Source organism: Taurulus bubalis, assembly GCF_910589615.1.
Source record: "Taurulus bubalis genome assembly, chromosome: 6".
In the NCBI taxonomy this organism is placed as follows: Eukaryota; Metazoa; Chordata; class Actinopteri; order Perciformes; family Cottidae; genus Taurulus; species Taurulus bubalis.
Genome location: NC_136594.1, coordinates 22700412 through 22725256, shown reverse-complemented (window position 1 = coordinate 22725256; position 24845 = coordinate 22700412). Strand labels below are relative to the sequence as shown.

General features: G+C 45.0%; 1 protein-coding gene across 2 annotated transcripts in view; it reads right to left on the bottom strand.

Moving 5' to 3' along the window:
- Positions 1 to 8160: 8160 nt before the first annotated feature.
- LOC306737552 (septin-9-like) overlaps positions 8161 to 24845 on the bottom strand; it is a 49369-nt gene continuing 32684 nt past the window's right edge. For both annotated transcript variants that reach the window (XM_079219287.1, XM_079219288.1), the window contains 9 exons: positions 24019 to 24204; positions 20302 to 20430; positions 20093 to 20174; positions 19807 to 19944; positions 16438 to 16555; positions 13829 to 13924; positions 13376 to 13472; positions 10889 to 10940; positions 8161 to 10226 (listed from right to left, as the gene is read on the bottom strand). In XM_079219287.1, the coding sequence (XP_079075413.1) occupies positions 9983 to 10226; positions 10889 to 10940; positions 13376 to 13472; positions 13829 to 13924; positions 16438 to 16555; positions 19807 to 19944; positions 20093 to 20174; positions 20302 to 20430; positions 24019 to 24204 (1142 nt within the window). In that variant the 3' untranslated portion in view covers positions 8161 to 9982. The remainder of the gene's footprint in view (positions 10227 to 10888; positions 10941 to 13375; positions 13473 to 13828; positions 13925 to 16437; positions 16556 to 19806; positions 19945 to 20092; positions 20175 to 20301; positions 20431 to 24018; positions 24205 to 24845) is intronic.

Genomic DNA, 24845 nt, shown 5'->3' with positions numbered 1-24845 from the left:
TGTGTGTGTGTGTGTGTGTGTGTGTGTGTGTGTGTGTGTGTGTGTGTGTGTGTGTGTGTGTGTGTGTGGTTTGTGTGGGTGTCACAAGTGGTCTTCTTGCTTTGGTCGCTTACAGCTCAGTGGCGTAGCGGAGGCATCCTTGTTATTGTGTGGGTCTCTGCAAATGTGTATGTGCACAGGAGCATGGGCCGTGTGAACGTGTGCAGGGGGTGGGGGGGCTATCGATTCGCCCGAGTGCGTCATGATACATTTTGATGCACAGAGAGAGAGAGAGAGAGAGAGGGAGGGAGGGGCCAGGCTGCCCACGGCGTTCCTTCACCAACATTTGCCTCGTGGTTTCTCTTCCCCTTCCCTGTATCAACACACCAGTCAAAGTGCAGCCAGGGAGAAAATTAATTTCTTATTACCTGATTATATTATTAGGTTTCGCTTGGAGTGTCACTTGAATATTCCACATCAGCATAAGCGGAGCAGGGCATAAGCGGGGCGCACTTGTAAAGCACACAGGCCACGGGGTGAGCGGGGCAGGCCGGCGGCGTGAGCCTGAATCGGGGGGCTGAAATCGTCTGAGACGGGCCTCCCCGTCTCGAGGAATAAAGACTGGCGCTGGCAATATGCTGGCAGAAAGCAATTTGCTCAAGGGATATTCTCACACACACACACCAAAGCATTGCAATGCCCGGCCATTCGATTCACAACGGGTTTGGGAGTTGCACTCGGGTAAAGCACTCACCTGCACACACACACATTTTCTGTCTCGCTCTCACTCACACTTACAAGACGGGGGATTTTATTTATTTATTTTCAAATAAGCACAAGCTCACTGCATTCACCCGGCCAGCCCTGAGATGTGGCTCTCATTCCCCCCTCTGCTCCAACACACTGAGGATTTAAGACGTGGCCGACGCCTGAATGCACCCTGCAAAACCCCCTCCCCACATCTCTCAAACTGATAGAGGCCATCAGATGAAGAAAATGAAGAAAGAAAGAAAAAGCAATGCCACCGAGGGTATATACAGAGTACAAACATAAATAAAGAAGGAAAAGACATCCCAAGTGTAAATCAATCTCAGGTTATATATCAGAAGCTCAGAATGTCCTGATACGTCTACAGTACAGTAAACAAAATTGATCATTACAAAATTCATGAGGTCCAGAAATCCTAACTTGGGTTTCTTTCCTCCTTGAGGGCAATGTTATTATTTTTGTCCCCTCTACTATCCCTGCAACAAATCTACGCACTCAGTGGCTAAGACCCGAGAAAAGGGCAAATTTGCATACCTTCCATAAGGAAGCAAATCTGATCATATAAATGTAAATATGGTGAGCTTACGTTATATATTTTCCTGAGAAAACAGAATTGATAACAGGAGTGAGCAGCGGGCGGAGGAGGCGAGGTGGATGGAGTGGAGAGGGCTCCAAGGGGGCTCGTGGATCAGTCTATGCATTAATGTCAGGGCCCGACAATGGGAAATTAACTTTTTTTCTCTTTCTTTCTTTTCTTGTGTTATGCCCATGCTGGCACCGGCTTTAATGTGTTACTGCTGCAGACAAACAGCAGGAGGCAGTGGTGCAGCGTCAGCAGCACAGAGGCAAACACATGCTTCTTCTGCTCACTGTCTGCTCCCATCTGCTGCCCGCCAGTACTTTTAATGATTTGTCGTTTCACAGTTTCTCCTCAATTTCTTAAACATGGTCGCAGACGTCGAGTGCATTCGCATTCTAACTCTGACACAGTAAGATATCTACTGTGGCATTACAGATCCCCACTGTAGGGCTTGTCCCTGACTCACAATGCTTGTACAGACCCTAATACAGGATGCAAAATAGGAAACGCAATAACACATGTAGAGGAAAATAAACTAAACACATTAATATAAATTGCAAAATGGACACAGCCTGCATCACCTCACTGGCCGTTCAAAATGTTCTTCTGTATCTGATCACGGCAATCCAGTCGACATTTGACCTCTTAGGTCACGTCATGTCTCCAGTGTGACGTCTTCACAGGCAGGAAGTCAAAGACTTACATGTTATCAGTTCCTTTCATGCAACTATCAGGGTTACTTACTACTTGTACTTCAGGAAGTGAGCAGTGGATTTGAGCGTATACACACAGCGCTGAGAAAAGAAACACACACGTTTTGTTGTTTTCCAGAAGCTCATGATATAGATAGAAAGCTATAGCGCTGCACTTTTTCTCCTGTAGATGTACATGAATGAACGTCCTTGTCTAGTTTGACGTAAAAGTGTTTGACTGCCTCGCTTTCGGCTAATGCACTGCATGCATTTGGCTGCGAGGCACACGGGCTTACAGAGATAAAAAAGAGATAAAAGTTTGAGAAGATACAAGACAAGCGTTCTATTAGCCCACTCCGGGAGGCGATGCTCTCCCGTACGGAGAAAAATGAAAGGACAGCCTCTCTGGCTGTGCGCGCACTGCAGGTTTAAATCAGATTATTTCCCACCACCTATCGTGACTGAATTTGATCTTTTTCCTTTCTGTCAAAACAAACACTCAATCATGCTTTTCCCCCCACGTTTTGACGTGCAACGAATACACCGGACACATGCCACACAACCGTACAAGAGAAACAGAAGAATAACACAAATCAGGTTTCGAGGGAGCGGTTTAATTCTTCCTCAGAGCGGAGGAACGAAATGTGATTCACATTATCATGACCTCTGAGGGGAGGGTTCCATCGCAGTGTGGCTGCGAGGATGCCAACTCGGTCAATGGTGCATGAAACTGCCTTCTTTTATTGGCATGGCATTCAATCAGTTCCTCTTGGGTATATGTCCTTGGCTTGGCGGAGTGGGCCACCCATTACAGCGCTCCCCTGCACCTGCCCACGTCTCGCTGTACGCAATCCCTTTTAATGCCTCCCCCCCGCACCTCGCTTCCAACCCTGCATAAACACAATCAGCCCTGTCAAGGAAGGTAGAACCACTTCCTCTCTTCCTCTATTGTTTCTGATTGATTATGCAGAGCGACCATCTCGCTCCGTCCTCCCGGGTCCCGCCCCACGACTTCCACTGGAGTTGGCTCGGCGCCAAGATACCTACCCTCTCGCCCCCATCCTTCCTATTGCTTAACCTCTGACCTGTACATGGCCCTCGTCCACCTCTGCCACCCTCGACCAGAAAAAAAGACAGAATAGAAGAAAAGCTTTCGAAATTCCTCCAATTCACGGGAGAAAACACACGTTAAAAAAATATATATATATTTGTACTTCTACCAAGGCAGAAAATGAGGTGTAAACTTTTCAGAGAAGCAACCTATTTCACTGAGGAGGTGAAAATGTATTGGGGAAGCAACATTTCTACCGTCCCCCGGGCCCCACATGGGAGCAGCCTATCTGCCAAGGAGTAAAAGATGGCCAGTCGAGAACCCATTCCACATTTTATTACTCAGAAACAGCGGTTGCAGTGTTTTCCTCAGCAGCCTGGCAGCGGTGGGTCTCAGAGCAACTGCCTTGGCATGCCGAAGCACCTTGATGGCTGATGAGAAGTGTGTGTGTGTGTGTGTATGTGTGTGTGGGGGGTGTATATATTTCATTGTCAATTGCCGCGGTTATCATGCAACGCACATTCACTCACGCTCCGCATCAGTGTGAGCTTTAACTGATGTGCCACTGAGTCAGCCTCATTAAACCCCGAAGCAGTCCCCGGGCAGCCCTTTTGTCTTCGCTATTTGTTCCCCTCAGCAGCACTAAACAGCAACATTCACTCCAGCTAAACAACCGCTGCCTCCCCAGAGGTGCGCCTTCTCTTCTGCCACTCCGCCGGTGACTTTAATGAAATATGCAGCTGTCTTTTAATCAAAACAAGCCTAATTTGCATATGGACAGGAAGGGGCGCCAACCAGGCAGACGAGCACTCCTGATGTCAGAGCGGCAGGAAGGAGATGGAGAGGTGGCGGAGGAGGCGGATGCTGGGCGGATGGGGGCGAGGAGGAGGGAACGGTGGAGTAGGAGGGGCGGAAACATGTCTGCAAACAAGCAAAATCCAAATTAAGCATGAGAGCAGATGGATGTTTTGCATTAGCATATCAACAACAAACTGGCGCCTATGCTCGGGTCCAGAAGAGAGAGCCGGCAGGGCTCAAGGGTAAACCGGGTAGAGGATTAGAGAGCACTGGTGGTCCGTGTGTGTATACACATATTTGCATTTGTGTAAATAAGTAAAAAAAAAAAAAAAGGTACTTATTATCCCAGAGGGAACGGGACGACACGGGACACAATCGTGGACATGCACAGCTTTAATAAACGCATTAACGAATGGTGGTTAATTCACAAATTACCTTGCCGTCGATTACTGTGCAGCGAGGCGGGGAGTGTGTGAGCTGGGCAACGGGTAGCGGTCTTTTGTTTTGGGTTTCGCTGCTGAGGAATAGGCAGACATGAGTTGTGTGTGTGTGTGTGTGTGTGTGTGTGTTTTAGGACTGAGAGAAGCGAGACCACTAGCCACTGGTGCCACACCAGTACAGACAGGCGTTGGCTCGCTCCACGATAGGCTCGCCAGCCAGATGGCGAACCGGCCGACGGGAAGTCTCTCTGGTTGGCTTTGCCGGCTGTCTGGCTGGCCCGGTGGCTCATTGGCTGTCTGGACGGAGGAACTCTGCCTGGTAACGACGGAGCCAGTGAAGGAACAAGGAAAGCAGTGTGTTTCAACACTGTGAGGCTTCGTCTCTCTCTCTCTTTTCTTAAAACCTGATTCTGATCTTTCCTTTTGCATTTGGGGGTTAATGTATACACAGACAAATAGGAGGAATAATCCCTTTTTAGTCCCACAGTGGGGAAATGTATTCTCTGTATTTTGACCCATCCGTATTTCAGGGAGCCGTGGGCTGCCCCCAGTGAAGCACCCGGGGAGCAATTTTGGGGATAAGTGTCTTGCTCAGGGACACTTCGACATGCGAACTATGGGGAGACTGGGGATCGAGCCGGCTACCTTGTGGTTGCAGGACGACCACTCATCCACCATGAGCTACAGCCGCCCCGTCATACTGTAGCATGCATTGTATTCCACTGGCTTTATTCCTACAAACGCAAGGTGAATCACTGTTTCCATGCCAGCAGACACTGGTAACGTGCCGCCGTGGAGCAATATGGTGCAGGGTGATGTGCAGTGATATACGAGGCGGTATGATCCAGCTGAGACACATAATGTACCTGCTGTTAGATCTGGCATGCATTTCTATATTTCTGATGCAGCTCTGTGGTGGAGGGAAGAGGCGAGCCGCCCTTTACGTCCTGAGGTTTAATCAGTACAGAGTTACAGTTGTTTTCATCCCATTGAAATAGCTATAGCCCCTGTGAATTATTATCAAGATCAACTGGCAGAAACAAACACACACACACACACACACAAACCATGCCAATCTCCAACTTCCCCGCCAACGCAGATGCATCATCACAGAGCCCAGCCAGCCACCTGCAGACAGACGGCTCGCCATCTGAGAGAAAGGGATGAAAGACATTTTACCTCGCCGTTTGAAAGCTCGTCAGATCCACCTCGCTTGAGCTGATACAACGTTGAATCTCGCCGTGTAGCTGGGAGTTGATGTTGATGAATGGCTAATTGATTCTGACCCCCCGTGTTTCGCAGTGTGCTGCTACATGCTGCGCGTAGTTGCATCTGCCAATAGTTGGGAATGCTGCTAAACATGTTTAAAGACAAGCCCGGGGAGGTTTCTCTCTTCTGTTCTTGTTGTGACTTCTATATTTGTTAAAAATGAAAGGCTTTGATGAGTCAAAAGCTCTCACAGTCAGCCATCCCTTTAACTACTGTTGTTCAGAGGATTACAATAGACGTCAATCTGAGCTAGCATCCAATGCCTGTTGCTGGTGTGATGGATGGATGGATGGATGACTGACTGAAGTGCTGACACAAGGTTTCAAGGAGAGTACAGAATCTATTATTGAGCCCTCTGGGGATTTCCTTGAAAATCGACAAATCATGGTCCTCATGTGATAATTCTCCTTCCTGATTATCATGACATTATAAATGCACTTGACTGAATCTGGAGAAAGATATGAGGTTGCATAATAATCTTCAATTTCCACCCTATATACCCAGCCTGTGTGCGGCTAGCTAGTGGCTAAAAAAGGAAGCTAGCCAGCCTTTTGGTGGCTAGCTAGTGGCTAAATAAGGAAGCTAGCCAGCCTGTTGGTGGCTAGCTAGTGGCTAAACATTTTGATTCAGGGATTCATGCCGAATGTTTTCAGAAATTTATCCAGATCTTTCCAGAAGGTCACTTAGCGTTGTAAAGTTAACTGTCGGGCTTATAATTAAATGAACGCATGGTGAGTTCACAGCATCTATAGCACCAACAGGAATATTGTTAGTGCCTGTCAAAATGTAGACTACATTCCCCGTACGTCTAACATAATCTTTGCTTCTTTAATCAAAAGGATTTTTATTTGTCTCTTCTGAGGGGATTACACATGTTGGGAAAGATTTTTCTCCCACATTTGTTTCTATTTTTCCGCAATCTGCCACTTCAAGAGGAAGCTCTGAAAGCTGAGTCTGGCTCAGACAGTCTCTCCTTGTGCCAGAAGGTAATCCGTCTGGTTTCTGAACAAATCTGTCCTGGTGTCTCGTCCTGTAAAATGCTGTGTCGACTTTCCTGATCACACTCACAGATACTAATAGGTTTGAATGTTTGCAGCACATTTCACTGTCTCATTTATTGCACCATTTCCAATGGGCCAAGTCGTCAAATTAGATGAAGACATGCTGTATCAGTGGGAAAGTACAGCTGTCAGTTCATATGCAACACCAAATTGGTTTAGTACCTGTGCCAGCCAGTGGACCTGTCAGAGCAGTGTCACAGCTGTCATTATCACTCCCCTTCATGCTTCGGGCTGGCTGCCTGGGAAACAGTTTACAGAGAAGTGTCAACGTTAGGCGGGTACTCGATACATACAGATTCTTCTGTAACTTTCATTGTCTCTCACCTTCACGTTTCTCATTTGTCACAGTCTTCGGCTTTCAAACCGATGAGTCCGACACAGAGACGGCAGGAAAAGCCACAGCGGGAGGCTGACAATGAGTCAATGATCTCCGACAAACAACACTGTCAACACATTAGGAGCAGCAGCGTAGTTGAGAAAGACTATGACGGGATGTGTAAATGAGAAGCCCTATTAAGCCAGGGCTGTGTGAGCGAGGTGTGATGCCACTGCAAAGCTGCAAATGCACATATCCTCTCAGTTGGGGTTGTATTGGGGATTTAGGCTGCCTGTTATACTGCATATATGTGTTTATTTATGACCTGGGCTCAATTAAAGCTCAAAGTTGCTCTCTTAGTTATTGAGCAGGTGGCATCAAATTGAATACGTTCCCCAAAAAATTCACAGCAGAGCTTATTGTTGACACAGTTGGCCAAAGCCTCTATAATATAGCCCGAGAGCCTATACTGTAATATTTTCTATATATTTCTCGTCCAACAACTAATGCAATTCAACGACTACACCCCCTTTTTCCAGTTATTTGTATGCCTCCATTATGTACGAACGTATGTCTGGTTCATTATCGTGAAGGGGATATCTCAGCGCCTCAAACTTGAATTTCCTCAAACTTGGCACAAACGATCGTTCAGGATGAGCTGATTTGAGTTTGGACGTGACTGGTAGGCGAAGGCAGACAACCGTGAGGCGGGGATTCTAGTTTCCGTTTCTTGAAGGAACATAGTCCAACATTTGCACTTTATTTCTTCCCACAAACAAGATTTGAGAATGTGTTTATTGGCTTATCCCTTAACTAGAGGGGGACACTTCTATAAACATCCAAAGAGTACAAATCTGTTTCAAGTTATTGATGAAAAAAAGATTTGGGTCCATCAGTTATATCTGATGTGAAATCTAAAAGATTGCATTTTAAAACAGGATACACTTAAGAAATGTTAAACTAAATAAAACATGTCATTTTAAACTTAGTCGCCAAACTGATGACTATTGACATGTTTTTTTAAGAGTTTGACATTTGGAGAATTGCTCTAATTAATTAAACTTTTGGGAATCGTCGGCATAGAGGAGCACCGGCGCTAAGCTGCCCGTCTTTCACTGAATTAGGTTTTGACAATCAAGACAACCAACTTTTAACAATAAAAATATCAATCTTTATTCTTTAAGATAGCATATCAAAGATAGAGCCTTAATCTATGATACCATAACAAATTACACAAGAACTTTACAACAGTAAACAAGGTGTAACCCAATAACTTTCTCTGGATAAAAGACAATAGTTCTCTTGGTGTTTGAATGCATTCTCTCTTCTGTATATTTGTATGAAACATATTTTTGCTGTGACTTAGAGAAAACATACTCTTCGTTAGAAAATCTTTCAAATTTAGATGTAGCCTCTATAAAAATATTGCATGAGTTTGTATCAATGTGCATATTAGTCCCAAATATTAACAAGAACTTTCTTGCTCTGTAATTTTATGGGCGTTAAAGAGTTTTTTGGCACAAATTCTTCCCCTCAGTGGTAGTAATATGTCCCCATGATCTTGCATTGTAAATATGACGGTTCTAACCGTTATCTAACGGCAGGATCGGTTTGTATTCAATGTACAAATATAGACAACTTCTGCGCTCTGGTGCTAGTTATAGTGCAGCCGAGCCAACCGGGTACGGCATAGTGTGTGAATGCAGGCCACTAAAAACAAACACGTCTAGAGCTAAAAGATAATCACTGGACCTGCAACAAACCTCTGGAAGCCAACGGTTGGAATGAAAGTTGAATTAAACTGATTACACTTAACATACACATAAATATCTATTCATAAATCAACTCTATATAATGTATGTGCTTCTCTTTAGAACAGATAAAAAAAAGACTTTTATTTGGTCAGGATAAAAATGGACAAAACGGCTGCGTGGGACAACAGATGCACAGATTCCTCCACAACTCCCATTGTATACAATAACATTAGAACATGAACAACAGCAATAAAAATACAATATTATATGTAAAATGCAAGGTATGACTGTATTACACAACATTGGCATTATATAGAAAGACGGGATGGTTTGGCAAAAAGGGTTTTTAAAAACATCATAATACGACGGAAAAATGACAACGGGGACTAATTCTTCCAAAAGCTGCTCCACACTGCCACTGCTTTAGTTTTTTATTATTATTTTGCAGTGCAGGGGTGTCAACAATATCTTTACTTTCCCCATGATACTATGAACCTAATCTAAATATCCCTACTCAACCTTAATTTCTATCCAAAACTATACACCACAACACAAAGCAGAGCAGGCCAGTGGCACTAACAGTTACAGGAACAGCAACGTCCTAGTTTAGAGCTAATGTGTCATCATCTGATATGCTGTACTTCATTTTGGACGCCATTGCTCATCATCTGGAAAACCCTGAAGGGCTAAAGCTATCATCCCAAGATTATGCAACGGTATTCTGTACACAACAGGCCTTCTTTTTCTCTTTTATGTGCACTCTTTTCCCATCATACTCATCAATTCTGATCAAAATCTTGTACATTGTGTCACTGATGATTTACTTTTATTTGACTGCTCTACAAATAATCCCATTGAAACATGTATAGATTTACTTTTGTTTATCCATTACCTGACACGTTTCAGGGTTTATTCTTGTAAACAACTCTGAATGTAGTTTGTATTGTGCAGTCAGATGGATGGGGGAGGAAAGAGTCACCAATGTGGATTTGTAGGAAAGACATGATTTCCCCAGAATTGTAACGAAGGAAAATAAACAAAAATTGAGGGAAAATTGAGAGATTTACTCTGAATCTTGTGTCGTGGAACTTCCCGTGGTTAGGTAGATAGTCCTTCTAGGTAACAAAAAGATAGGCTTCACAGCATGAGTGTGTGAGTGTGTGAGGGTGTGTGTGTGGGTGTGTGTGTGTGTGTGTGTGTGTTCATGGAAGCAGAACACATGAGCGACTGTATGTTTCGTGCCCGGCTGTGTCCCGACATCGTATATATTGACTCTACATCTCGTGGGACCGGGCTTCGTGCTGAGCAGCCACGCCGTTGGCCTGCGGGGCGCCGTTGGGCTGCGCCTCCGGCTGACTGTTGGCCTGCGCCTCCGGCTGACCGTTGGCCTTCGGCTGAGCAGCTGGATGGTCGGACGGGTGAGGGATGAAGTGGCCGTTGGACTCATTTAACCGGCGGACGCGATACGTCTCGTAGTGGATGCTGCCTGTGATGTCCTTGATGTTCTGCATGTGTGTCCTGGGAGACAGAAGACGGAGGTGCAACACCAGTAAGCATGTAGCTTTACAGCAAATGCCTACAAGTTAAATACATGCTTTTGTGTTATTCTATACGTTTTAGCCCAGTGGTCCCCAAGAGGGTGGCATGCCGCAGGCCAATCGTACCGCATGGTTTGTTCATTTTTATGCGGTAAATGTAAACTGCACTTCATCTGCCAGCAGCGTTTTGTGATTAAGGGACGCTAGCTGCCATCTGTGTCTGTGTGGGTTGAAAAAACTACCTTTAAGACGCGAGTGGGTGATCAATATCTTTGTGCTCATTTAAGTATTGAGAATAAACAGATATGATTCAGGTTTTTATATATACAAATAATATGTCAGACTTCCACCGTCTACGGATGAGAGTCCTGTTTAACAAGCCCAAATCCTAACATGTGTAGACACGCCTGTTGTAACTCTGTTGAGGGAAGTACTCAAGCCATCGAAAACTATTTCATTAGTATTGATTTCAGAAGGGAAGTGCAGCTTCGTAGACTCTCGGTGCCGTTTCCAATTCATTTCCACAAAGAAGAAGCGAGTTCCTTCCAATCGAGCAAGCGGCCCATAACATTTCTTTAATATCAGATTCCTGCATATCTTTCAATTCGTTCAACCAGCTCTGGAGCGATTAAGGATGCTCACCTGATGAGGAGGTCTCGCAGGTAAGCAAACTCACAGTGTGCAATATTCTCAACTGCAGACAGAGGGGGAAAAAGGAGACATTCGTTGAATCACATAACTTGAGAAACACATAAATAATCTTGAAGTTTCTTTTGTATACAGCAGTCGAGATGACTTTACACGCATGGAAATAGTTTGAAGTAGCACGATATCCCACTTGCCATTCCTCAAAAGCGCCACAAAACTGCAGTGTTGTTCACGAGTCGACCGAAGGGCGTCCTCTAACATGACATCTCCGGCAATTCTCTTAAGCCAAGATAACCCACTTTGAGTAGTGTAATACATCTCGGCTCTCCTCTGTATTGGAGAACTTTAAGTGAGACGTTTTAACAAACTCTCCGTGACAAGCTGCCGGTGCCTCCGGTAGGGCTAACACATGTTTGAATTATAGATTATGTCAAGAGTGTAAATGAAAAAGAAGAGGAAAAAAAAGGAGGGTGCTATTTATGTAAAGCTTTGAAATCCATGGGCAGGAAATTAAAATATCTTTGAAAGGAGGAGAGTGGAATAACTGCTGGGTCTGGGAGCGCTGATTAGTGTCGTCGAGGGAAGGCGCTACTTACTTTGTAGCGCACTGCACTGCTGGTATCTCCACTCTCTACTCGTCCCTATAAGACCCTATATACATGTACATTTAAATGCCTGACTCGACTCCTTTTCCTCCTTTCATATCTACTTGTCCCCCACAACCTCTGAAAGGTCTCCACTCCAGCAGCCTCTTCACTCCTCCTCTTCCTCGTTCCCGCTCTCCCACCGCCTGGCTTTACGAGAATGGAGCCATTGTTCTTTTTAGCCGGACAAGACCGTCGGTGTACTTCACCTTTTCTCGCCCTGCCATTCTGCGGAGTTAATTTCATAATGCCTGCGGCGAGAGTAGTGTCGCCACCCCTAACAGGGCTCATGGTACCACCTCGGAAATGTCACCTTTTCAGCGAGTACAAGTGCTTTGTTTCATCTCGAACTAAATGCATGAGGCTTGAAGTAGGAACAATGTAATCATTCATTATAAGTGACACAATATACATATATAAGTGTGTGTTTATAATCTTTAAAATCTTGAATAGATTGCCTCCTGCACACTTGTGATTCACTATTTTGTTTTAATCGGGTGAAAGTAAAAAGTACAGAAGAACTTGACTGCATGGACTGTGTTACTTTACACCACAATTTAAAGGAGACATATTATACTTATTTCCAGGTTTATACTTTTATTTAGGGTTTATACTAGAACATATGTACATGCTTTAATATTCAGAGAACACATTATTTTTCTCATACCGTGTGTTTAAATATACCTGTATTCACCGTCTGTCTGAAACGCTCCGTTTTAGCGCCCGTCTCTTTAATGGATGGAGCGTTGTGATACTTTCACAGTATTTATATAGCAACTAGATTGCTTTATAATCAAAAAGAGATGGAGATCTCACTTTCTACAATATGGGACCTTTCAGAGTTTAAAAGTCCCTCAGCTAACTTTACACGGATACACGTCTCTGAAGGTCATATTCCCAGTGAACGCCGAGTCGCAGATGAAATAGACGGGCAGCTTTCTGGATTCTACAGTCTGAATAATTTACAGGATATAAAAAATGGGTTATATTTTGTGAGATACTTAAGTTTTACAATGCATTCATAGCGCGCCAATAAACTATAGAGCTCCGTATGCACTGCAGGAGAGTGTGCTGAAGTGCATCCTGGGACGGAAACAGTGTTTGTTTAACAGTAATAAACCTACAATCATACTTTCTCACACACACCATCCCACACACACGGGTGAGGTGAGGACATTCGCTTGATAAAATCCTCTTTGGCAGTGTGAGCATGCAGCACGGGCCAACAGAAACGTAAACTGTATCACAGTTGCTGCGTGCGAGCGAGTGAGCGTGAGGCAGTGTGTCCGCGTTATCCCGGAGGACACAAAGTCCGTGTAAATCTCTTCCTCCCGTCTCGTACGCGTCCCTATTTACAGACTCGCAGAGACGTATGTACACACAACGCCTGGTAGTCAAACAACAGATGGTTCAACCAGCTGGCCGGACTTTAAAAAGATGCAGTTTGTTAATTCTCGCATGTTGAAAGAGAGAGTCTGTTGTCTTTGTGAAGCGGTTGTTGCTGGTGCGTTGTGTGGACGCCGCCCGCTGACCCGGTAGTGTCAATATGATGATCTGTCAAAAAGGCCTTCCTTCGCGCTGTCAACTGAACATGTGGGAATCCATGTGCGAGTTCAGTAAATGAGACGTTTTGTCTTTTTACGATTTCCTGCCGTGCAGATGGACATTATAATATACGATACGGCCAAACTTTAAATGTACGTTTTCTTTTAACCTCAATCCATTTCAGCTTGGATGCTGATCTGTGGTTGGTCAGCCTTCAGACCTCCAGTGAATCATTTCTACTGTCTGCTTGACAGCATGAGTAACCGGCAGTGCTGTGTGTGTGTGTGTTTACCCTCTATGGTGCCCCATTTTGTTTTCCTTCCCAGAATCCTCTTTCCGTTCACCTGGTACTCCTGGTCACTGCCCACAACAGCAAAAGGGATCATCTCCTGTTGAGTGCACACACACACACACACACACACACACACACACACACACACACACACACACACACACACACACACACACACACACACACACACACACACACACACACTCAATGAAGCGACACCGCCGATTTGTTTTCAGGTCATGCTTCTGGCTGTTCACCGTTACTAGAACAACATGCTGTTATTGACTTTTTTGTGTGTGAAAATCGTGACTTCCGAATATACAAAAAAAAGAAACGAGGAGTCAAAAATAAAGAAAAACAAATGACACACTAATTTAATTAAACCTGCAGAGTACACATTTGTGAGGACCATGATGTCCGGAGACACAGGAGGTTGCCCTCCACTGAACTCACCCTGATTTTGTCATTGATCATCCTGTCGTCTGCGTCCTCGTCGAACTCTTTCTGGGGGTAAACATCGATTCCGTTGGCTCGCAGCTCTTCCCTAATCTGCACAGAGCCAAGCGCAGTGACATGAAATCAAATTGCCCGAATACACACAGGAACCGCACTCAAAGTTATCTTGCACAGCATATAATTAACCGAGTCTTGGTAATCGCAATAGCTGAATCATTACAGGATGCAAAACGGCCGAAATGTGAGCCGAAACCAAAAGGAAGGTCAGACTGGCGTACGAACCAAAACCGCCCCAAACCATTCATCCATCATCTCTCAATGCCGGGCCGACATGTGAAATCAATCAGTCGCCATGACATGCGAACACCACTTGATGCTTGGGCTGAATCTGTTTACATACAGGTATTTAGGTCTGGGCCGGAGACGTGACTAGAAGCAGCTCTGAACCCACTAGGACCTAAATAAAGGATTGGTTATGTTATCCTGTCTGGTGTTGACATGGACAGACGCCTAATATCCTCGGCACGGAGGAGTTAACGTGGAGGTTATCCGCTCTGAGGAAAAAATAAAAAAAAGACATCCAGGCAACGGTATGGCGTATTGAAGGGCCTTCCCTTTCCTTTAGATGTCTTTATAATGACTTAAACAGAAAAATAAACAGACAAGCTTCTGGGAGAAACGTCCTTTTAATGAATGACTCTTCACTCCCACAATTACTACTCTGACCATTTCCACTTGGTCCTTGATCAAACACTTCATTGTTTATCCTTGGAAGCTTTTTCTCAGGCTCACATTATAGGACGCAAAAAGCCACATCAACTGTCGGTTAGAGAAATGCAAACAGACACTCACAGCTGGACACGCTGAGGCTGAACGTTTAATAGTGAAACCCCTCTTATTCTGTTTGCAAGTTGCTGCAGGGAAAGTGGAGGAGAAAAAAAAGGAAAAGAAAAAAGAAACACTTGGCACGAGAGGCTTTTAGTCAATAATCTTCAGGGTCATATGGAGCATGTGCGGCCAAACAAAACAATCCAGCTACAAGCCCCGCGGCTTCCATTCTCTGCCAGGGCCTGATCCAATCCCTGCTTTGTTCTTATTGGACGGTGTTGCGGGCATCAGGGGGGGAGACGGTAGCCAAGACACCCATCGTGTTCCTCTAAAATGAATAAAGCTTTTTAGGGAAGTCTGAAGGCTTGGAAGGAGGGATGGAGCTTTAAAGGAAATGGAGGAGGAAGGCAGGTGGCTGTCTGCCTCCTGTGGATTGTGAATTATACAACAGAAACACACTGAGGAAGCGATGCAGCGTCTAAGACTGAGGCCAGGTGGGGCGAGAATGTGGTGCAGCAGGGAAAGCCACGGAAAGGCGGCGAGGTTACAGTGGAGTCTCATTGTGCGTTAGACTACTGGAATAAAACAAGGAGGGCAAAATCTGATTTTCCCAGCCAAAAATAATTCACGATAGCGATATTAAGAATAGGTAATTTGAAAAATAAAATAGTAACAATAAGAGTGCAGGAAGATGGACAAAGTGTGATTTATGGAACAGTGTGTTGCATTTAGGAGAATATATTGGTATAAATGGAAGATAGTATTAATAAGCATGTTTTCTTTAGTGTAAAATTACCTAAAAATAAGAATTGTTGTATTTTTTATTGGCCACCGTAGTTCCAGGTGTTTGCAATCTGAAAGTTCACCAATAGATGGCGCCAGATACACACTAGTTCTTTTAAGAGACATTGGATAATTCACAGGATAACATTAAATCAATATATTAAAAATCTCTTTAAATATTATGGTTATTGGCAAAATAATCCCAGAGAGGAACAACAGATTACTAACTAGGCCTTCTGCTCAGAAACCTGCCTTTTAAATGAAACCCTTCATAGTTTTCCAATGTTAATTCTGTAGACATTGGCTGACTTTGACCTTGCAGTTTAAAGTAAAGATAACCAAACTCTAAAAGAGCTTTGACGATCACCAAAGTATCACAAACAGATAAATTACCTGGGATTACTAGCATAGGAACTTCTTGAATCTACTCATGGTTCATGTATTGTTTTCCTTCTTCATGCACCACAAGGTGGAGGCCTCTCTGAACTTTGAGGTGTAAGATCACCAAGGAATTCACTTGGTTTGTGGAGGGCCTGCCTGCTCGGAGGGCGACTGGGCAGAGAGGTTCGCCGTCTAAAAAAAGAGTCAGACTTAAGAGTTGAAGAGCGCTTGCTCAGTAAATAAATGACTCAAAAAAAAAAAAAGACTTCTTAAACGTTTCCTTCTGGACTGAGCAGGACTTTCGCAGCCCTGCAGTCAGAGAGATGATACGTCGGCCTAATCCCCAGGATGGGCACAATGTGGGCTTTCCCAGATGGCTTTTGTTTGTGGTGCCTGGCAGCTCTTCACGTGTTGCCGACCTGCGCTTGTGGATATGCATAAACACGTGCGGCTGTGAAGGGGAATCCGCCGACGGTTTAACCTACTCATCATCCGTGTATTTTGAGCTTAAAAAGACCCGCTACAGGTTATTGCAGGTGTGATGGGGAGGATGCGATGAACCAAAGCCACATGTGAAAAGCAGCCCTTTTGGTTTGTCTAAATACGCGTCTCACCGTCTGTTTGAAGTCGTCCCTCTCCTCCAGGGTGAGTGTGTCGGCCTTGGCGATGACGGGGACGATGTTGACCACCTTACTCAGGCGCCTCATGAACTCCACATCCAGAGGCCTCAGACTGGAAGGGAACAGAGAGATGACAGCACAGCTTCATTACATGGTTGTACCTATGGGTTACACAGCGCTGCAGATTTGTGCAAACCCCTTTTTTTATTCCCCCCTTTTCTCTCTCTGTGGCACAAAGTAAAATAAACTACTACAGGAAAGTATCAGCATGTGAATTCTTTAAAATTAACGTAATGAACAACATAAACCACTAGAGGGCAATCATGGTCTACTCCATTACACCAGAGGGCCCTGGTTGGTCATGTTTACTGACATGTTTCCTTCTTCTACTCATTGGAACCATTTTCCTGTTACACTCTTCTAAGTGTGATTTCAGGAGATTGCAGAAGGATTAATGGGTAAAAACCGTCAGCTCTTGCTTTTCACAATAAAAATACATCCTCCTTTCAGGATATTCTTTGGCAGTTTGAAGCACTGATTAGCGCTGTCCTACATCCCTCTAAACTGCTCTTCTGTTCCCGCGTGTTTCCCTCCTCTATCTCAACACTGCCTCCATTTGCTCCTCCAGGCCGCCTCCCCTCACGCTGCCTGCTCTGCCCTCCAATTAGCCCCAGCCAAGCCAGGCCAGCCTGGTTCAAAGACCCCAGGGGCAGCCGGGGGAGAGGCCTGGCTCTCCACAGTGACTGACAAGCATGTCGCGCCGTAAAACATAGGAGGAAACATAGGGAGGGCATGCGTCATGGAGCGAGAGAGGAAAGGAGAAGCAGGGCTGCACAAAGGTAAAGAGAGATGACACAGTGAAGCGCATTCAACCAGACACCACTATTTTTAATGCGTTTGATTTCATGCCGAGGGGAAAACTGGCACGCGCCGCATGCATGCAGAGAGGGAGGATAGTGAGAAAGATGAGGGGAGAAAAGAGGTTGATGATGTCACCGTGTGAATGTTTAGCGAGTAGAATTTCTGTATCCGCATTTGTCTCTGTGCAGATGCAGGAACGTACAAATTGGCATGCAAGCCGCGTCACACGCATGACTGAGCAAACATGGACACATCCGTTTGTACACATGTATCTTTGCACGTGAACATGTGGAGGACGCACAGACGGCCAGTGAAATGCATGTATGCACAAATTCATGTCATGTTCACGTGAATTGAGAACGGTAAGCTGAGGTCAAATGAGAAGTGGAGGAAACAGCCAACCACAAGTGCAGACACCGCTCCTTTGCTTCCTTTATATAACAGATCAGAAAGCAGCTCGGAGTCGATGAGTCAAAGTGCGGACCTTCCTTTCCGCAGGAGGGCATGCTGAATGAGGTAACAACAAGATTGCCCAGAAGGGGAAACAGCATGGCCGACTCTGCCATTATCGGAAATGGCTGCCGGTGCCATGAGCGCGTTCCGCTTCAGCGAGCGCCGCTCATCTGCCGGAAACCCACAGAAGCAACTTAGGAGCAAATTGCTGACGCGCAAATAGCATTACAGCCTCGATAAATACAAACTGCTGCTTAGGAAGCCTCGGAAAGAAAAAGGACAATCGAAAAAAAGCTATCTCCAATAATAGAGGCCCCTGAGGGCGACCGGGGGGAAGTTCCGTCATCGTTTTTCCTGCCCGCCATTCTTGGACTGTGGTCACATGGCAGAGGCGTCCAGAGGCTTCTGGCGCTGCGTCTGTGTAATTGGTTACAGGCGTAATTTAAAACTGCAACTGGCCTTACACTGAAGTAAAAACGATTTGTTCCAGCACTATTTTTCCGTTCATGAAACGGCCTGAAATCATGCACAAATCATAGTTTTATTAAGGTTTGACCCCTTTTTTGGGGACACGGAAGATGTGATTGCAAGTATGTGCCGAATGCCGCCTGTTCCGAGTGTCATATAACATCTGACTGCGTCTTTGACAAACATCCATCTCGATGCCCGGTCACACCAGTTGCTCCAACAGATGTCTCCTTCTTCCTACTGCCTACAACTCTCTGGTTGGCTGCAAGGAAGACGGCACTTCCTGACAGATGTTTGTTTGTTTCTTTTCTTTCAAAATGAGTGTGTGTTGTCATGCATTCATGAACACGTTTCAGTGTATGGATGTGTGGGTGGTGAGACTTTGAATACGGTGCAAATGAATAAGATAGTTTTGTGCTGAACTGAGCTGTAAGTTGTGACACAAACGCACACGCGTGTAGTTGCAGGTGTTAGCATGCCTGCTGCCCACTTGAGTCCACCACACACACACTTCTTTACATGAACTGGGACACACACACATTCTCTAAAACTGCAGCTGTGGCGATGTGAGCAGATGATGAGGGGGTCTGTCAAACAATGGGACACACACACACACGGCGGGAACGCTTAAGTGGGCAACTGTTTCTGGTGCGCAGACGTATGAAGCGTTGTGGAGATACTTAGGTGGTTGGTGTGCGTGGGTGTTTTGTGTACTTTTAGCCACATGTGTACAATACAACGGTCCTCCATCGCCTGTAAAACCCTCCGTGTGAGCACTGAGCCCCGCTGTGCTCCCTCCTTGACCCGCAGTGCGCATAAGGACAAACCAATCATCGCCGTCGAATGGAACAAATTACAGAGTGGACTTGGAGAAGAAGAAAAAAAAAAGACCCTAATCACTGACAAAGCAGCAGGAGAAAATGTGGTTTTGCGTCATCTCTGCAGCTAAAAAGTGCGTCGACACAAAGGCCCCATCACCTGGTTGTTTTAAAAGAGACGTGTGCTCTGCCGAGGGCGGTTTTATTTCTGCAAAAAAAAACAGCTTAGACTCCACCTGGGATGGATCTGTGAACCACTTTGTGTCCCTTCTCTCTGTTTAACAACATTTCCAGAGGAATAATGAAGGCACTGAATCAATAATTAAATCATGCTGCCCCTTTAAAAAATATATATATATATATAAATGTAGCAATAAAACCACTTTAAGGGGTAGTGATTCACTTGATTGAAAAGGTGTTTGTAATATTGCCTAAACCTCTACACTATCTCATACTCAACATCAGACACTTTTACGTCCTGATAATTGTTTCCCACGTCTCTCAACTATGAGAACTGGAGAGTCCAATTTCATTGTGAAACCAGACTCTTCAAGTGATGTCCAGAGTCTCTGAGGAGGGAATGGGTTCCACATGTGGTCACTGAAGAAAGAGAGAGAGAGACGATAAAGAAAAGCTGGAGAGGGATGTGGTTGAAGAGCTGTGGCCAGACAATGGGGTCAGCGGGAGATTCCCAGAAGGCCGAATTAGTCACCGCAGCTGTGGGAGAAATCTGTGGAATGAGGGGCACAGAGTGGGATCTCACCAGTGGCCTGTGGGCGGGATGAAGTAAATGCAGCAGTGCACCCTGGAGTCCGGGATCCTCTTCTTCCTGTTGATGTGGATTTCCTCCTGCAGGTAGGCTTCATACTGGTCATTGATGAACTTCATAATGGGCTGCCAGCTGGCAAAGGAAACAGGAATGAGACGGCGACTCTGCTGACCAAGCATTTCATATTCTATGTATTCAAATAGAAGGATACAACTTTGGCTTTGATAACCGGGTCAGAATGAAGGAGAAACCTTCATCAGATAAAGTAACATCAGCTCACCAGTTTTCATTGTTGATCTGATCCCCGAAGCCCGGAGTGTCAATTACCGTCAGCTTCATTCTCACTCCCTTCTCCTCGATGTCTAGACAAAAGAAAGGTTATTTAGTTTGCTTTTATTTTGGACACGCACAAAAAAAGTGTTATGATATATGACACCCGTTAATAATACTATTAATATTTTGGCTGTAAGCGACTGGACAGGAACCAACCATGACTGATGGATTTGATCTCGATGGTCTTGGGGATCCTCTCCTCCGGGTTCTGCTGCACCGATTTACGGCTCACCTTGGATTTGAACAGGGTGTTCATCAGAGTGGACTTCCCCAGGCCGCTTTGCCCTGATCAGAAAAAAACACACACACACACACACACACACACACACACACACACACACCCACACCCACACACACACACCTCGTTAGAGAAACTGGGAACACATTCCCTAGTGGATTAACCTCGGACAGTCGCAAGGACAAGAGCCTCATTCAACTCAAGAGTTGTTTCTCTAAAAAATCCCTTTGAGATGAGAATGCACTTGACATCATCTCTAATGCATGGATCGTACAGAATGTGTGTGTGTGTGTCAATAGACCCCGAGCATAGCAGGGCAGCTGCAGGGTCAGACAGGCAAGCTGTGGAGGCCAAGAGGACAGATGTATTGTATAGACCCCACACCCACAGGCCATTTTTTACATGACTACACTAAACAAGTAAAACAAGTCTGCAAGGGTCTAAATTCCAAAAACCTTGACTTTAAAATGAGACTAAAAACATTCTTGACATGTTTTGTTTACGTACTACTAGACGAAATATAGAGACAAACCTAACAGCGGCTCTAGAGAGGGCCTTTTGCGTTTTTGGGGTGAACTTAAGTTACTTGAAGGCCACCTAAGTTCTTCTGCATGCTTGTGAAACTGCAGTAACGTTAGCCACAGAGTGCAACACCGTCGAACCACCGGCCGCTGTCAGTCTTCCGCTGCTGCTAAAAGTAGTGTTATTATGGTATGGATGGCCTCTGAGCGAATCATCAGTGTTGCCACGGCGGTCTCACATTACTGCAGTCTTGAAAAGGGAGGCGTGAGCTGTGGGATCCACACTGCGCCTTTCGGAAACTTTCAAAAATTTGATTCTGTGTGACTGAATAATTCTCACACACACACACACACACACACACACTTCACATTTCTCCGTCGCCCTCTGTTCACGGTCCCAATGGACATCCACCGTGGCGTGTGGAGCGTTGCCAAGCTGCCAGGGCCCTCTGTGACACCCAGGGCGGCCTTTTCCACCACCCTCTCGCTCTCTCCATCTCTGTTACACACACATTCTACATTCAGTCTACTGAGTAGCTTGCATTCACCCACACACACATTTTCTCTCTCTCTCTCTCACACACCTTGGCTGCCCTCTGTGTGGTGGAAAGCGTAAAGGTCAGCTGGCTATAGGGTGAGGATTAGGCAAATGCGTCTCATAGAGGAAACCACAGTGGACCCCGGCTGCTGCAACCTTTCACGTCCTCGCTCGACACCAGAGGGACAACTTTATTAGACTCTGAAAGATGCCCTAGTTTTTTGGATTTCCATCCCGTTGTCCTGGCTCTCGGATTTTAGTTCACTTCTACAAATCGCATGCAGCCCCACTGTGGCAAAATGAAGTCAAACATCGAATAAACTGAAATGGATTGAGACATTTTTCCCAGGCACTAAAGGCAGGTCAATACTGGCCTGACAGTGAGCAATAGGACTCCGATGAAGTGTTAGTCAACTCTCTGCCAACGCATTACCCAGAAGAACTTGATACGTCGCTGTTGTGCTAAAAGTCAACGCTCCGGCCTGTCAATCCCTTCACGAGTGTGTGAACTCATCACTGTTCTTTTCTCCGCGGTGCGAGGAGTGTGAGGGAATCGTTCCACAACAGTGCTGCATAATCTCACGACACGTTTCATTCATCCTCGTGGTGTCGGAGCGCTACAAGTGGATACATGTCGGCGTGATGTAGAAATGTGCAACGGGATAAAGTGCGTGTCTTAGATCAGTCAGTCGCATCGCCCGTTTCCCCACGAAAACTCTCACGCTTTCACTTCAGTGGCGGACATCTAGACGTCCACACGGCTCCTTTGATGAACAGTATCAGTCCTCCTTGGAGTCGTGCCAATCATGCCGTCTGGCTGCGTGCACAACTCTGCCCCGCAGGGCCTGAAATCTGACTGACTGCATTCTATAACTACCACCATCCCAGTAGGAGCCAAACATGAACACCAAAGGCTTATAACTCGTAGCTGATGCTTTTCAACATATATTCTTGTTGAGTGATCTCAGTGAGTGATAAGACTCAGACATTCCTTTCTCTGACGGCAACATGTGCAACGGTTCGGTCCCGCCTACGTGCCATAGAGGCTGCATGGATATGAGGAGTCACCGTGACGTCACTCATTGGTTTGTGGACTGACGTTTTGAAGCCTCGAGTTCGGCATTTTGGAAATGAACATTATGAACATTATGTTGTTTTGAAGAAGACTTGAAACCAGCTATTGAGACATAAACTCATGTTTACTGAGGGAATAAATAAAGTGAGAAATAGTCATTTTCTCATAGACTTCTATACAATCTGACTTCTTTTTGCAACCAGGAGAATGACCATTAGAAAGAATGCAAGTTTAAGGCCCTTCTGCATTGGCTCCACTTTTCAGACCCAGAGTCACGGACACAGGTGCATTTATGGATAATTGCGTGTGCACAGACTCAATGGTGGGATCTACAATAACTGGTGGCGTGCCGCTGTTTTCTAAGGAACCGTGAGCTTCAGCTTGGTCAGAGTAATCGCCGTCATTGCGCCACTTTCTCAGCCTGACGGCACCATTTTGTCCACTCAAGCGTGTTTGTTTGTTACATCATTGACACACAAATAAAAGAGCTAATACGGGAAAGCACCATGACTCTTAACAGTGTAACTGCAGTAAAACCACACATGTTTTTGATTTCTTTTCTCTTTTTTTTTACTTCAGAGTACAGCTGAGGAGAAGCTTCATGATGAATGTCATGCAGAAAAAGAATGGAACGATATTTTCCATGTCAGAGAATCTGCATAGTAAGCGGTGTATGACATCCTGTTTTATGTGCTCTGTTCTGCATTTTGTGTCGCTGCTGCCAACGATGAAAATATTGCAGATGGTAACCTTTTTTTCAATAACTGTTGCAAACATTTGGAAGCAATTACAGCCTCAAGTTTTCACAGATACATCTGTGTCAGTTTAGACTTTAAATCTAACATGAATCAAGCTCAAGGTCGGGCTGGATGGGAGCAGTTACACTAATCTTTACATCACACAACAGATATTCAGTCATACATTATACATTATGGTGATCCATCTTTTCTCATAAAAGTATCTTTCATATGCAATTATTTAGCATTAACAGCACAGGTTTTCAAATTAAAGTGCATTACCTACTCATTACAACAAAAAGATAAATTGATTAGATTTTAAATAAACTGCAAATTAGCTGCATATGTATGTAATTTGAGGGAGACAAGGTCAGGGTTAAGGACACAACATAACACTACAAAAGGTGGGAAAAGTCATGGGGATTGAACGCCTTCTGAAGAGGCTTCTTCTTGAGATTTTCTATTCCCAAATTGGAACATGATAGCAATTATCCTGCCCATATGGCTATTGCTCTGGACGGGGGATTTGTGTGTTTTGAGTGTTCTGCAAGTTGTAAAACTTTTGGACTGTTTTTAGAGATTAAATAAATTTGTCTAACCCTTTTAGATCACATTCCCACTATTTAACAATGTATGCAGCAATAAATATAATGTATTATTATTAAAATCTAAACATCTTTTCTTTCTGTAAAACTAAATATGACAAGGGTAAGTCTCACTGGGACGCTAAAGGTTGAAATAAATGTGTGTGGGGTCAGACTCACCCACAACCATGATGTTGAGCTCGAAGCCCTTCTTCATGGCCTTCCTCCTCATCTGCTCCAGGATGGCATCGATGCCCACGTAGCTGAAATCGCTGCCGTGGGTCTTCTCCCCCTTGCCCTGTGGGTTGGGGTGGTGGGGCTTGGCGGACTCCGACATGTTGCTGTGGCTCAGACTGACCTCTGACCCTGAGGGATGCAGGTGAACAGACAAGACGAAAAAATAGATTAATGTATGTCTTTGGAAAGATTTAAATGGAATCTATACAAGATGCATTCATGAAGTGTGATTTTTAAGCAATGAAGTTCACAAATTAGTAAAAAAAAGCGACTGACAAAATCAACCGCATAACATACAACAAACGCATGTGAAATCATAACTGCAGAGCACACACAGTTTGGTGCGAGGATACTGATCAGAGCCGTTCATTTCCTGTGTGAAACAGGATACGCCAGGCTTCACATTCATGAGAGACGACACTGAAAAGTTGTTAATCTGTCAATTGCAACTGTGAACTGCCAAAAACCCAACTTGTGCCATCAGGGAGACACATGTGCAGATGTGCAATCATAACACATAAAACAAGAAGACAAACTTTCCCATAACGCTCAAACTAAGAATCCTTTCCCCAGTGGTCCAGTGCAAACAGCCAACCCTGAAGCTCACCAGTAAATCACATGGGAACGGACACACATCTGCTCTCTAATGGTGCATACAATTTTCGATTAGCAACTACCTCATCGTAGTAGTGCAGCCCTCGACAGTAATGCAGGCTTCTTTAAAAAAAAAAAAACATGATGTAGAAGTTGTGACTAAATTGAAACAGAAC